General features: G+C 35.6%; 1 protein-coding gene across 1 annotated transcript in view; it reads right to left on the bottom strand.

Annotated features, from left to right (window-relative positions):
* Positions 1-3,474: 3,474 nt before the first annotated feature.
* Positions 3,475-16,460, bottom strand: part of SLC41A2 (solute carrier family 41 member 2) — a 60,697-nt gene continuing 47,711 nt past the window's right edge. The window contains exon 11 of the mRNA XM_074825893.1: positions 3,475-5,451. Coding sequence (XP_074681994.1) covers positions 5,266-5,451 — 186 coding nt within the window. The 3' untranslated portion in view covers positions 3,475-5,265. The remainder of the gene's footprint in view (positions 5,452-16,460) is intronic.

Genomic DNA, 16,460 nt, shown 5'->3' with positions numbered 1-16,460 from the left:
ATCCTTTTTAGATCCTGTTTATAGTAAAACTTAGAATGGAAATCTGAGAACTTAGATATTAAATCTCAAGGAACTATTCAGCAGTCGATTGTTCCCAAAAATGTCTACCATATAATTCATTCAGGACCCTATTTCACTTGCAAAAAGCAGATTTAAAATTATTCAAGGAAAACACTTCCTTGACCTCTCAAGACTTTTAGCAACTCTTGAAGAGGAAACAATCTCCCAAAAGAGCAAGTTGAAGAATGCTAAGTAAAGGAAGAAGCAAATTTCAAGTATAGTTTGAACTGAGAAATAAAAGCATAAATAGAGCATGTGATGAACTATCCTGCATATTAAATAAACAACTAGCAGGACTTGAAATCAAATTAAATTTTTAGCTGCAGAGAAAGAAAAGCCCATCCAGCCCTGTCAATGGTGAATGACTAAGGGGTACACTGCTGCTCTTGGGTACCCACCCAGAATATGGCAATCTTGTATATTTACTAAACATGTTGGTTCTTAGCTTTAGTCATTAATTATTCATGTTTTGTTAATACTAGATTCCCTAGAGTATTCATGCACAGCATGCATGATGATCAAATTTTCATTGGATTTAACAGAATGACTTTCCTTTATAACAAAATGAGGCTTTAATGACAAAACACACCTCTTTACTAGTTCGTCCTCCCCACTTTATATACAGACAGCTGATTTTTTTCAACTTTGAGTATGTATGGGAAAATGATAATCCAGAAGATAACGGAACAACAAACTGACTTGATTAGAATGGATTAGAGAACACAATTAAACCAATGTATTGTATCACAGAAAACCTAGGCAAAAATGAAAGAAAAATCCTACTAAGAGACTTCACATTGCTTCCAGTACCTTTGGCACTGTTCTCGAACATCGTCTTACTCTTTTTAAAGCAGGTTATAATTCAATTACCATATTCTATTGCCATTTTCTGCACCTCTAAAGAGACTACCTCCTTTGCAATAGCAATTTTACCATTATAATAATAATAAGGAATTTCAAACGCTTCATTTCACAAAGTGCTTATACTACTGTTTCCCAATGTGTGTTCTCGGTTATTCTTGGACTTAAGAGAGCTTTTCATGATGCTCAGAATTGAAGTGAAATAGCAAATCCATTAAAAAGATGATAGGTCTTATTTTGAGTCCTGATTCTGCAAACTATTCTGCATTTATAAAGCCTTAATCCTCATGCTGTTTTAATCTTTGTATGAGAAAAGTCTAATTTAGTTGGCAAATTGTAAAAAGAAGTGAAATTAATTTGCTGCTTGCCAGTTTCTCATCAGCATTCTAAAAGCCCCAGTGAAATTAATATATTAAACATGGAAGTGGAAGAGGATATTGCAAATTTAAACATCACAGATTAAGGCAAGATGTACAGTGATGCTATAAAACCCAAAATAATGATCTAACTATGTTAAAAGAAGAATCCTCCCCTATATCAAACAGCATAATAAAGCTGTGGAACTATCTTGGCTATAGAATCACTCTAAAAATAAGCCGGAATCATTCAGTAACTCACTAGAATGCAAAGATCATTTCAAAGCATTACACAGAAAAAGAAAATAAAGCACCTGTGGTATGAAATGCTTCTGACTCCAAATTTTAAAGTTGCATTTAGTTGTAGTTTAACAAATTATATTGTTCACTTTCATGCATGCTCATAGAACAGTTGAGATGGTGACCAAATCCTTCAGAATGGCAAATGATACACATTTCAAATAATCTGCCCCTACTTCTATTTACCCTAGAGATATTTCTGAAGTAGAGAAAAAAAGAGTAGACAGTAAGAATGACCAAACCAGAACACTCCAACAGTTACTCAGGCTACAGATGGTAACTCATACAGGCAAAGAGCTTCTGCCTACTCTAGCTCATCAGCAGAATGAAAATGGTACAAGAAGTTGCAGGAGGAGCTTTAAGATGACCTGCAGCTTAAATGAGGTGAACAAACCGATGTGAACAAGAGTCAGATAAAGAAAAATGCTACATGCCAATACACAAGCAAATAGATGTGAATCAGCCATAGCCCTAATCAGACTAGAAATTGTAAAGGAAGGTTTGAAAGAATCTTCTAGCAGGTGGAGGGGAGGGAAACACTTAATGAATTTTTATATGAAGAGTGGTCATTTTATCTGCAAGTTTATAAAATATGGCTGCTTTGATAACAAGAGACAGAATAATATCTCAGGATGTCCCTTTCAATTGTATGCTTTGAGCAGTACATAAAAGCCACACAATTTGTCTCTAATAGAATTTGTGGTAACATTTCTCACCCACACATACAGTGAAGTAATTGACTATTACTGGGATGTGTTTAAAAAAAATCAAGTCAGTGGAATACTGTGGCGAGGTTGACTTGATTAGATTTAAAATTGGTTTAGGGAGCACAGCTCTGAGTGGATGATGGCTTTCTCTGGTATCCAAGTACTCTTTCCTGCCTTCTCCCATATTATCCTCATGGCTGGAATAATATTCTCCCTGAAACGTGGTGGTAAGAGCTTTTTACCTTTGTAACACCAGGTAGCAGAGTTAGCAAACCCTTTCAAAAAATTTAATTTTTTTTAAAATGCCCCTTCCACATAGGAATCAAATCCCTTTCCACATCATAGATTATTTATTCCTTGCTCTTCCAGATGTCAAGGTTTTCTCTGCTTTATCAATGTTGTACTTCTTTCCCCACTCAAACTCCTCTTTAACCACATCTTACTAAAAGCATTCTTTTTCTCACTTCCACCATTCCCCAAAGTATCTTTTTTTCCACCTCTTCCCCAACTCCTTTCAACACCAGTTATATTTTTCTTCCCTTCCTGAAAAACAAGTTTGGCTGTGCCTTTTTATTCTTTTCTCCAAATAACTTCCTTCTGTTTGCTCCTGCCTCTCATAATGAATGCTGTGTGAAAGTTTGCACCTTCTTCTTTCCCACGATATGGATTTTGCTCTCTCAACCATGCAATGAACTTTCCCCCTCTTGAAGTACCAAATTTTCCCATTACACTTCTCCATCACTTCTTATTTCCATGCCCAGATTATTCCCGTCTGTCCATGTATTTCTCTTTTTCAAATTTCACTGAATTTGTCCCGTTTAACATTTCTTCCCCGATTCCACAACCTAAACACTCACCCATTTGTCAGCAGACTGTACCAACAGTTGTTGTTTATTTACTGGGAAAATATTTAACACACTAAGGATATTGTCAGGACTAAATATTACAACACTCTCACACATCAGATAAGCACAGATTACAAGTATCTGAAGAAATTTTAATCTTTAAGAATCTTGCAATTCATTTAAAAAGGACCTTAAAATCCAGTAACTCTAATGAGAAGAGTGCTTGAAATGGCACTTAGTTGATTCAGATGGCAGTTCTATCAGAATAAAAAAAATTTGCATCTACATCTGTACCAAAAAGAAACCATTATTGAAAAAAAGAATTAAAAAATGAGTTACACCTAGTCCATTTTAAACAATTTAATTGGAGTATTTCACGCAATGCTACATACAAGAAACTATTTTAAATAACATTAATACAAACTAAGAAAAGTCAGAGAACCTGAAGTTAGAAAGATTTCATCTTTCTCTCACATAATAAGACATAATACATATGATTCATTCAAACAACTATAGTATCATAACTGTAAGAAAAAGCTTAAATAAAAGTGTTTAAATGAGGGAGCTAAAAGTCAGGCATCTAAATCCATGTGTAGGCACTGAATAGCTGGTTTAATTTTCAGAATTGCAAACGCTTTTAACTTCCACAGAGTTTAAGGTGACCGACACCTATAAGACCTATTAAGTCCCATTAACACTTATCCACATAATTTAATTCATCTGAGTAGGTCCATCAAATTAAAATGGAGGATTTATATGCATAAATCACATGACTAATGTTTACAGCATTACAACATATGTTGATATACGGATTTAGTTGTCTAATTTAACTTTCAAAATTTAAAACTTTCAATCACAACATTTAAAATATGAGTTGTTATTTAGTTATGCATTTGGGATGTATGCTATAGTCTTTAAAAACATATGCCGTGAGGAACTCCCACCAGAATTTAAAACAGAGCAATTAGTACATTTTTCCAAAGTGGCAACCAGAGTCCTCGTGATCAATGTATTATTCAAAATATTGAGGTATACAAGTAAGAAAAATCATTCAGAAGCAGTCATTTTCCTTATTGACCATATTACTTCCATGGTAGAAATGGATGACAGAGATAGCTCTGGAATTTTAGCAGCTTATGTAACTTCCTAAGTGCCTAAAAAAGAAACATAATCTTTTGTACCCCAAGTTTTCATCAGGGATTAGTATTTACATTGGAATCAACACCTCTAAATACTCCATTAAAATCAGGCTACTGGCCATCACAACACCATTCATATCAGTTAGTTAAACATCTTTTCAGTTGCAAAATGAAAATATACTTTCCAACACAAGGAGTTTTAATCATTCATCCATTATCATTGATCAGGTCAGTCTCATATTATTTGACTTTACTATGCCCTTGTTCTAATAAATCACAACAGCAAAATAATTAGGTTACTCTTTTTAGCACAAAGTGCTTTTCAGGTGTCTAATTTTATAAAAGCTGATGGTCATATTAGTATACATAAAATAAAGTGACAAAATGTTTAGTCAATCAGGGTTCAAATCACCATAACAGTTATTATTGATACCAAGTCTGCAATGGTCAGAGAGCTACAGCACTGAAATTTCAAGAAAAGAATATATCATCAACTAATCAGGTAAAGTCTATGAAACTGAATTCATCTGAGGTCTACTAACCCCTTCTGTGGTAAGATGAAATATATACCCACTTTTTTCCCAGGAGGGAAAGACAAGGCAAGCCACTGATTGGGTCTTATCCTCTTCTTCATCACCAGTGAATGAGCAATTAGATTGTTCTGGTTTGCAGTACAGGTAAGGAACTGTTCTTTTAAAAGATCAGATCTTTTAAAAATTTAAAACTTGATAGAGGATTGATCTGCCCTTCATTGTGTCTACTCAGATGTTTTCAACTAGCAGCAATCCACCTTGGTTTCAGAGTAAAGGTCTCAAGTATCTTCCTAGTTCCACCCTATTTTTTAAAAAACAAACCAAACTAAAATCATTAAGGCTGTTTTATATCTGTGTCAACTTGATTTACTTATACCAAGTGGAACAATCACTTTGAGGACCTTCGCGTGGAATGATTGGTCTTATCAATATTCCAGAAAAAGTCATTGCATCCATTGCAATAATTAGTCTCCAACATCACCATCTCTGTCTCCTATGAGCCACAGAAAATGAAAACCTATAGCTAATAAGGCAGTTCCAAGCAGATCTCCCAGTGCAGTAAGATAAGGGATAGAAAAACTGTCAGGATCTTTTCCTTTTTTCCAGAAGTGGTGCACCATCCAGTCAGCAATCCATAACAGAGTAAACACCTACAGAACATCGAACAAACAAAATCTGTATTATTATCACTTAAATTATATTGAAAGGAAGTCAACAGCCAACATTATTCTCTCCTTAGTACTTAGCATGACTGTATACAACTGCCTTTGAAAAATATTTTCCAAAAATAGTTTTTTGAAACACTCCCCACAACTAGAAACAGGGACACTTAGCCAACTTCTCTCAGTCCATCACATGCACAGATAGAAAGAACATATTGAATCACTGATAGCATTCTTCACTCAGTTTATGATTGAGGACTTCTGAAAAGGGGAAGAAAAAGCAAAAATTTCAACAAAACATGTGACCACACTTCTCACACAAGACATCATTCTGTACAGAGAGAGCGTAAGCGGGGCTTTGAGATCATTCAGAACCAGCTGATGTTGTCTTAGATGAAAACAGTCAACACAGGCATAACTCTTGTTTCCACAGGTCTAGAACTGAGCTGAAATCAGATGTGATATAAAGAATACCGGGTCAGATTAAGAACAGTTTCATCTGGACTGTATGAACTGCAAAAAATGGCCTAGAAGCTACTTTTATGCATGAGATATCAGCTTCAGACCTTCTGTAATAAGGCACACCTGCAATATATATTATGAAATTGTCACTTCAGGCTGAATTTGTGCCAAAGTAATAGATTTCATTTCCAACTGTGAATGTCTGAACATTCGAGAGGTTTGATCTTAATACCAAAGGTATGCCTCATCATTAATCCAGTTTTAGAAAAGAATTCTTTTAAAGTTGCACAGCTGTATGATAAGAGATTCTGGTTCAGTGGAATCATGTGGTGTGGCATGGCACGAGAAAGGACCACTAACTGAGCTTCCATTTTTTCTTGTCTCTTCTAAGGACCTGCTTAAAATGAAATAAACCCTTTATTTTATGCATTTTTAGTTAATCAGATCTTTAGGAAGGGTAAACTTAAGACAGTTACTACCAGAATTAATTTTTAAAAAGTCTACTATGTACATTTATAAGAATATGCAGTATCAAAAGTAGTAAAAGGTACAAAATTCATATTTTATTTAGTAATTACTGGTATCAAAGAATCTTTATAAATTTCTGCACTCATTTACTGCAATACTGATAGGATGGTTGCAAGACACTTCTCTACAATACAAAACACAGTAAAATGAATGTCATATTAAAAATTATCGAATAAGTGTTGAAAAAGTTTCTCAATTAATCTTTGCTTTGCAAAAGTATAAGTTAAAATACAATCCTGAATTTCTAATTAAAAAAAAAAGGGAGAAGTATTTGCTTAATGAAAAATGCATGGCTTATTTATATAAACATATCTTCTGAAAAGGGAACTCTGTAGTCTAAGCTAATTATGCAAGTCCTAGGTGTGCTGACTGGAATCCAAACAAATATATTTAAAACAGATGTTTTCTTTGGAAGACTATCAGATTCTTTGAGTCAGCTCCTTCTAACAGAGACAAAAAGAGGCCTGTTTGTAAGAGATAGTGTACATTAACATCTCCTACAGGATGTACACAGAAGACTCTGCAGTGCCCCATATCAACAACAGTTATGTATGTTCTATTAGAATATGAAAGCGTTTGTTCCAAGAATAATTTATAATGCATTTATATAACATGACCGATTAGACATAGTATACACAGTCCAGTTTAAATGACAGTATGCACTTTTGGCATTTAAAAATCATGACATGAAAACCTTTAATTTGTCTGTATATTTTCCACCCTAAAATAACTGACTTAGACTATTGTGAAAAATGGGTAGTTTGGAAATTCAGTTTCGTGAGCCTTCTCAACTTACAGGTGCCTAACACATAACATAAATTATAACAAATTTGGCTTCTCTAAGCAATAGGAAAAAAGTTATAGCATATTATATTAACTGATGCTTATGAAAGCATATAAAATTTAACATCTTTGTTGGAGACGTGGACAGTGGGATCGAGTGCACCCTCAGCAAATTTGCCAACAACACCAAGCTGTGTGGTGCGGTCGACACGCTGGAGGGAAGGGATGTGCCATCCAGAGGGACCTGGATGGGCTGGAGAGGTGGGACCGTGCAAACTCAAGGCCAAGTGCAAGGTCTTGCACATGGGTCAGGACAATCCCAAGCACAAATACAGGCTGGGTGAGGAATGGATTGGGAGCAGCCCTGCGGAGGACTTGGGGGTGTTGGTTGATGAGAAGTTTGACTTGGCCCAGCAATGTACATTTGCAGCCCAGAAAGCCAACCGTATCCTGGGCTGCATCAAGAGCAGTGTGACCAGCAGGTCGAGGGAGGGGATGCTCCCCTTCTACTCCACTCTTGTGAGACCCCACCTGCAGTGCTGTGTCCAGCTCTGGGGCCCCCAACATCAGAAGGACATGGACTTGCTTGAGTGGGTCCAGAACAAGGACATGAAGATGATCAGGGGGCTGGAACATCTCCCCTGTGAGGCTGAGAGAGTTGGGGTTGTTCAGCCTGGAGAAGAAAAGGCTCTGGGGAGACCTTATAGTGCCCTTCCAGTACTTGAAGGGGGCTACTGGAAAGATGGGGAGGGACTCTTTATCAGGGAGTGTAGGGATAGGACAAGGGATAAGGGTTTTCAACTGAAAGAGGGTAGATTTAGATTAGATATGAGGAAGAAATTCTTCACTATGAGGGTGGTGAGGCACTGGAACAGGTTGCCCAGAGAAGCTGTGGCTGCCCCCTCCCTGGCAGTGTTCAAGGCCAGGTTGGATGGGGCTTTGAGCAACCTGGTCTAGTGGAAGGTGTCCCTGCCCATGGCAGGCGGGGGCTGGAACTAGATGATCTTTAAGGTCCCTTCCAACCCAAACCATTCTATGATTCTATGATTCTAGGATATGATGGCAATTGGGACATACTGCTTGCGGAATGAGACTGAAGTTCACCAGCCTGTATTTTGGTGAAGGAGTAATGCTATCATCATACATTTGCATGGCTATAAACTCATTAACATTTAAGAATTATACAGATCAATCTTTGGAAATGGCTACGTATTTGGCCACAGTAGTTGGTGTTGCAAGATCAATGGGATTTAAATCTTTAATGAGATTTTCCTTCTTATCAATGTTAAAAGGGAGCGATCAAAGTCATCAATCAACCGTTATTGGGAAAAAAAAAAAAAAAGCAAAAGCCCTACTATGAGTTTGCTGATGGTTGAAAGTAAGGTAGTCCTTGAATCTAAAGGGATAAGAAAAGTCACTCACAAAGATCTGTCAGAGGTAAAAAGAAGAGAAAAATCATACAATAGACATTACAAGGCTTGTTACTTTAAGTGGCACAACACTTCATATTTTCTGGGATTTATCAGTGACCTATACTTATTTCAGCAAAATCACACAGATGGCACAGCAGTACAAATACTGTGTACTTCTACGCTGCACTCATGCTATGAAGAAGAAAGCCTTCCTACTTCAAATTGAAAACCAGCTGGTTTTGAAGGAAAAAATAAAGGGATCAACATTACAGAAAAGCCTAATAAGATACTACAAAAATTATCTGTTTAGCATGAAATGCTGTAGAAAAGTGATAAGAAAAGCTTGTAAATATATGCAGAACTGTTCAAGACATGAGCTAGTATTTTTAAATTATTTAATATACAGAGGAAGAGAACAATTAAGTGGTTTTTTTGCAAAAAAGAGATGAGTAGCAGTAAAATTATGAAACAGTGCCCTAGGAATTCTTCCAGACTGAAGAATTAAACAACCCTGAGGTTTAAGAAAGGTAAAAAATAACTAAATGTCTGTATACGTAAAAAGATCTAAGAAAAGGGAGACACTCTATTGTCACTGATCAAGAAAAAAAAAGCCCAGAGCAAGGATTGCAAAAATACAGGCAACATTCCAGATCTTTTGGTATTTTAAAAGGAAGATCAGGCTAAGTTATTATTCTTCTGGAAAAAATGACAATCAAAATTGAGGAAAATGAAACTAAAGACATCATCAGTTTTACACTAACAAAATATGCAATAAGTATCCCAATAATGACTGATATTTTCTATTTATAAATGTGTATTTGTAAAAAGACTTATCAGTCACACTGTCAAAAAAGATCCTCAGAAGACAGAAGCAGCAGAATACAGCTATAAAAATGAGAGGGAGGGAGAGAGGGAGTAAGGGAGGGAAAGAGCAAGAGTGAAGTCTTTATCGAACCCTAATGATGAAGAATCTGAAAACAAGGAGTATAAGTGCACATACCATTTTGTACAACAAAGGACAGAAATAGAGTAATTCTCAATACTGAACTCTCTGATTCAAATTATGAATATCAGACTGAAACTGAAATTGAATATGAATGCTTCAATAAGAGTGAGCCTCACTATTTGAAGCTCAAATCTTATACACTACAAAGCAGGTTTTTTCCTTTGTTATCAGGTACAAAATTTACTTTAATTCTTTGCAGGTCTTTAGATACAAATAACAAGTTTAGCTAAAGAAAAGATATTTTTGGTGTTTGCATGTAGTAAGGACCCCTAAATGCTATATAAGTTTTCTCATATAATTAATTCCTCATGATTTCTGAAACTGGAAAAGAATGAAATTCTGTTATTTAAAATAAAAATCTCCCTCCAAACGTTCTTGATGCTGTCTAAGTTTCCTATAGCCTAATTGATACATTGCAGGATGCTGTAATATTTCTATTGTTTCTTTCATCGGGGATGACCATAATTCATCAATGAATACATATCAAATCCACAGTAATAAAAAGTGTGACATTCAAATGCATAATATTTGTAAAGCAGATTTGAATCTTTCGTGTTTATATTAGTTTATATGTTAGTTGCTGTGATTAGTGAATTCCAACACCAAACAGGAAAGAGAAAGCTTAGGTTATATATTTGCATATGCTTTTTCACACAGGCATTATCAAAATTCAACTGTAACTTTAGTATGTAGAACCAAGAGCTTTTAGCCGTTTATTTAGCATGTTTTTGGACAGGATCCTGCACGTTGCTAGTACTGCTGATTCACCTTAAATTGTTTCCATGTGAAGGTGCATTACAAAATAGTTTAATTCTGTTACTTTAGACAGGTGCAAATAAACTGTGGTAACCTCTTTTGAAATGTATTTTAATTCTCCTTTACTCTCAAGCTTATACTGACTATAAATTCACCTATAATGTAACTATGACAAGATCTAGTAATTACTGCATAAGAACTCTTACAAATCTATGAAATTCAAAGGTGTTTGGATTTTTTTTTTTAATTATGAGTGGAAACCCCCAATTAAGGATCTCTAAAGACCACGGTGCCCTGACTCTCACATTATTCTCCCCAGATTTATAGTTTAGGTCTTCTAGTGGTTTTGACCTTTCATTAAGTTATATTAAGTTATTTTTAAATTATATATCACATTTCTCAAATTTTAAATGGCTTTTGACATCTTCATGTGAAAGTAAGTAGTAACTGTAAAGTGCTTATAACACATCTTCACTGAACTTGCTCAATTTCCATTGTCTACAGCCAGATTTCTGTAGTCAGTGAACTCTCAGATTAGGGTCTACATGTATTTTTTCAAAAGAAATTTTTCTCCACTGTCTTCTCAGGTAGCATATCTGGTGTGTATCGTGTCCAGGGGAAACAAGTCACTATTTCTTCCAAGCATACAGAGATTTCCTTCAATGTCTGGCTGCAAAGAAACCACTGAACAGCAAGTTCTTTCTTGCTGCTGCTGTTTGTGTTGTAGCTAAGTGGTATTAGCTACACGGCGGTATCCAAGTGCCAAGATAGCTTAGCATACATTTATGTAAGACTAAAACCTCATCTAAGTAAAAGAGAGGATATCATTTTAACTGAAGGTGTTTCTAAATCAATTTGATTATATTGATGTAATTTTGTGGGAAGGAACTTTTTTTTTATTCCATGGTTTGAATCCAAATTCCTCAGACTGTCTTCTTGATTTCCTTGTAGCTTTGCCAGACACCCTGGTTTCACCAAGCCAGTGCTAATTTCAGGCTATTTGTCAGCTGTCTGAATGAGGAGTGCAACCCAGACCACTAAGTGCTCAGGTACACTCACTAGCTGTAGCACTAGCTGTAGCACAACTCAATGTGTCATGTCACATACATAAGCACTTTGAGTTCAGCTTTCTGGAGGCAAAAATCATTTATCCCTGTTAATGACTTGGTAGGAACCAGGCTTCTACCACAGACAGCAACATGCCTGGAAGTGAAAGAGTGGGTGATACCCACATCCAGATCCCAACAAATCTGACAAGTGTGCTTCTCATGCTGCAATGAGAAAGCACTGAACATGCAGAAGTGTCCAGGTTTGGACCTAAGTTTCCGTATTTCCTTGAATCGTGTAGTCTCTTTAGCAGTTATATGCTCTCTATTTCAGAAGTAACCTTTCCTATTAGAAAAAGCAGCATTTAAAATGCACCAATATTTGCTCTGTAAACACAACCCTCCTTATTTCTCCATAATGTACAGTATATCACATGAATTATTTTTCCACATTGAGGCGGCTCATACCATTATTAGAATCCTCACACTAGTGAGAAATCCAAGACATTTTTGATGTGAGCAGGAAGTCATTATAAGCACTGCTGAATTCTTGGTTTTCTATTGCCCCAAACAGCCCTGAAGCACTGCAAAAGTTACTACACAGCAGTAGACATCTGACCTTCATTGGATAAGGAGGACTGCGTTTTGGAATTACTTATTTGCTTGGTAATAGCTCTGGGAATCTCCTATTGTTTGTTTATCCCCCGAGTCTTTAATTTAACTGTGTGCTCAGATTTGGTTAGGGGGTGTGAAAATTCCTTAGAGGGTTTTACTGGCTCAGTGCCAACACGCAGAACAGAGGCCACCTCTGAACGCTCAGAGCCACGTGCCCAGACTGATGCTTTGGCAGTTCCAGTGCTGCTCTCACACTACTGCAGGTTGACAAGACAGAGGATGAAACTTTGCTCAGCGCATAGCCTCATACAGATAAAAAATAATTGTGCCTTTGTGAGGTATAAGAGGACGACTGGTTTTCAATTAATGTACTCTATCTTGGTCAAACATCAGATTGTAACTGCATGTAGCATACTGGTATGTGCTTGTGTGTGACTTGTTTTTATAAAATTTTCATGAGAAGAGTATTCGTCTTAAATAGAGGCCACTCACCAAATCCAAGACACATTTGAAATCAATATACTGGTTTTCATTAGCACACACTGGTTTGCCCAGATACTGTAGGCTGTATGTGAGGTACCCCACATATTTACAGAGTATACCTTCCTCATAATAATTTTTTTTTATTTTCCGCTGTTGCTGCCATTCATAAACACAGAATGGACTCTTCACTACAGAGCCAATTCAGACCTTTTGAACTCAAGCCTAGAAGTTCTAGCTGAATGCAGACTAATACAAATAATGTGCAGTTTTCCCTACCTTTATGAAAACATAATTGTGAAATCCTAGTCCCACTAAAGCTAAAGGGAGTATAGCCTTGGATTTCAATAGAACCAATTTATAAATGTAATTGATGAACATTTTGAGAATATGTATTTAATCAGAGAACAGAAACAACTGTACTAATAAAGGTAGGAGAATTAAAATAACATAAAATAAAAGTTGCTGGGTTTTCTTAAATCTAGAAACCCAGAACTGTTTTGTTCACAGAGAATCAGAGAGAATGCAGATCATAATACTGTCTACTCATATTGTTTAAAATATCATAAATTTAATGATTTTTAGAAACAACTACAAATTCAGAGAAATCAGACTTTGTTTTATTACACAGCATATTTTTGGTCAATAATAACTAAATCATACTACTGCTAATGTACATCATGCCATATTAATTACTTATTTCCCATAAATATTTCAATTAAATGACATGCTGGGGAGAGAATATCTAAGAAAAGGTAGGGAGAAGAAAAGAAAGAAGCTGGTAGACATGGATGGATGGTGAAAAAACAAAAATCAAACAATGGAAGTATCAGAAGTGGATGAAAATGAATTTAACAATCTGATTGGAACTTCTGTAATACTGTATAGAGCTTGCAATGCAAATAAATTCTATTTTATCACCTGGAGAAGAATACTGAAGTTTCCAGGCAATCTGCAAAACTGTTGTTAAAATGCCAAATAGAATTCATATATGTTACAAATTTACTGTAGAGATAATGTGGAATAGCATAAACTGACAGAGGAAGAGAAAAATATTAAAGTCATAATTAAAGTTTTTGTATTAACATTTTCTTGATTTTTTTCAGCTTACCATAACATTCCAGTTCTACTTTTGTCATTTCCCTAACCCCTTCCTCTCCATTTTAAACAAACACAGAGCTGGACAATCAGAGATAATAGACAGATCTTGAGGTTAATTGACAATCTATTTCAGCCCACTGTAAAATATGCCATTAAAAAATTGAACATCTTACAATAGTCACTTGAATTTTAAAGACAGCAAATTCACTTTGTTGCTGTTGTTGTTTTTTAATTTAGCATTAATTTTTTAACACAGTGGAAAAAACGTAAATAGGTGATATACTGCCACAACCATTATTCAGCTACCCTTTCTGCCCCCCAGTTCCGTATAAGTAAGGAATTGGAAAAGGCAAAGCAGTGACATCTAACCTCCTCAAACACAGGACTAACCATAATTAACTCTTCTCTTTGGTAATCACTATGTTTCATTAAATTATAATTTACCCCCCCCCAAAAAGAAAAGATATAGCCTGCAAGCAGGCTTGCAATTTTTGACATCCTTTTTCATGCACCTTCCATGCAAAGTGAAAATAAATGCAAAGTCCAATATTTTACAAAAAAGGCCTAGAATGCAGATCTCTCACTGCTCAAAAGACTGTCAATGGATTTGTTGTGTTGATAATTGAAATGACAGTAATTAGCAGGTTTTTCAGTTTTACAGCAGAACTGGAAAAGCTTTCATTGGGAGGACAAAAGTATAAAAAAGTTCTGGAAAAATAAGATCAGTAGATGTTGGCTTATGCCAAAAGAAATGGCAGCTTGAAAATTGTTCTTTACTATATCCAGGTGCATAGATGATGTCACTGAAAAAAAGGAAGAGGAATGAGTACAAATATTTAAGTGTTTTTCTTGAGAAAGGAGAAATCTAAAAGCACACAACTGCAGTAAGGAAGTGCTTCAAACCGACAGGTAAATAAAATGTGTTCAAGATTTAAGGGTTAAAGCAAGAATCACCTGTCTGAAAATTTTAAATCTTCTCTAATTAGAGGTATGTAAAACTACAATAATCACTACTAGAAAAATACCAGAATAATTAAAATGGGGAAAAGAATCTATTAAGGATTTTCAGAAGGTGTTAAAAAACATGGAGTTCCAAATCTGTCAAGACCCATGAGAAGTTATAGCGTGCGATACTGTTACTCAGTTTCAAAGTAAATACATCTCAGGCTGCCTGTTACGGCTAAAGGCAGAAGATAAAGAAGAAAAAATCATCTATAAAAGGGAGTGGGGAAAAAAGAAAAAAAAAATGCTGTGTCTGCTTTATAGGTGAAAAATCAAGAAAAAACAGGTGTGGCCTTATGGACTGCAATGGAGATGCATGACTGGAAAACTAATCAGGCCTTGAATTTATAAAAATCAACTTTACCACTTTACACACGTATATGTGCTGATGTTGGATCTCAATTACTGTGTGATCTGAACATCCTGCCCTAATGCCTTAACTTGGTTTTCAGCTAAACTGCATTTCTCACATCTTACCCTATCCTTTGCTGCTGAAGAAAAGGTTTGTATCCCTAAACATATTAGAGTTGCAGTTCCATGAGCAATGTATGGATTTCATATGGATTTATGAATTCAGGTTGAGTCCCATGTGCAATCACTGAAGTCTAATAATGGCTGAAATCACACTGCGGTCTTACCTTCAGCAGAGGCATTAACATGGACCCTTTCCCCAACCTGTTCTTGTTAAGCTTATAGGAACTTAGTAGCACTGAGAGAGCTGAGACTTAGAAAAATGTGACTGAAATGGGCCAAGGGATTCAAACGTTATTAGCAAGGACAGTCAGACAGACTGAACAGACAAAGTGAAGGAACAGCATCATTTCCTCAAGAAAACACATTCTAAAGCAAGTGATAAGGCTGGAAACTAGGAATATTATGTAAGAGGAAAATGAGAAGTAATTTATAACTTTTAGTATGACATTCTCACTTGCAAAGGTTGGAACATTACCAGTTATATTCTACCAAAAAAGTACAGAATTCTTGTATGAAATTAAAATAGTAACAGCTTTCAAGACTGATCTTTGTTGAAATTAATGTGATAAACACAGAAAGACAACTCAGAACATTAATAATCGTTATTTTTATTAAGGATTGACTGATAATGTTGTTTGTATTTTAAAACTGAATTGGTCACATTTTTTGAAGCAGTATGTATATTTAACTTACGGATATTTCAACTGTATATTTATTGTGTGACATGAGCCATCAGTTTTTGGTTTTAAAGTTCAGTGAAACATTATAATTAATTCAGACAGGTTTTAGCTAAAAATTGGCTGTGGATTTAATAAAAAAATTTCATTTTCTATTACTGATTTCTCTAAGAGAAATTATTTCACCTTAAGACACTGCTATTTCAAAAGGCATCTTTCAAAAACTGCCCTTGCTGGGTGTGAACAGGCCACTAGGTAAGACCAGCCAAAACAATGTAACAATGTTTGACAATTAATGCAATTACAATTTCTTGTACAGTGATCACTGTCAGACTAATTTCAAGTTTAATAAATATTAAGAATGCACCAAACAAGCCATAACATTCCATCTACTGCATATTTGACTATGTTAACTAAAGCAGTAATGTGAACCACTTTAGGAGATTTATTTGAGAGTTTTCCTTGATGTATTCATTATTTATAAATGCCACTTTCCCCTCTCTCCACCACCCCTCTAGTTGATGAAAATGATGGGGGGGGTTAGATGTAATTGTTTCAAGAAACACGTGAAAGAGAAGGTCCAAGATGCATGACTGGGAAATAATGTAGTCAAGTGTCTTCTGAAAAGCACTCACAATACAGATACACCTGTGTA

The sequence above is a fragment of the Strix aluco genome, chromosome 5 (genome assembly GCF_031877795.1).
Source record: "Strix aluco isolate bStrAlu1 chromosome 5, bStrAlu1.hap1, whole genome shotgun sequence".
NCBI classification, from domain to species: domain Eukaryota; kingdom Metazoa; phylum Chordata; class Aves; order Strigiformes; family Strigidae; genus Strix; species Strix aluco.
This window is presented reverse-complemented; position numbering and strand designations above follow the sequence as displayed.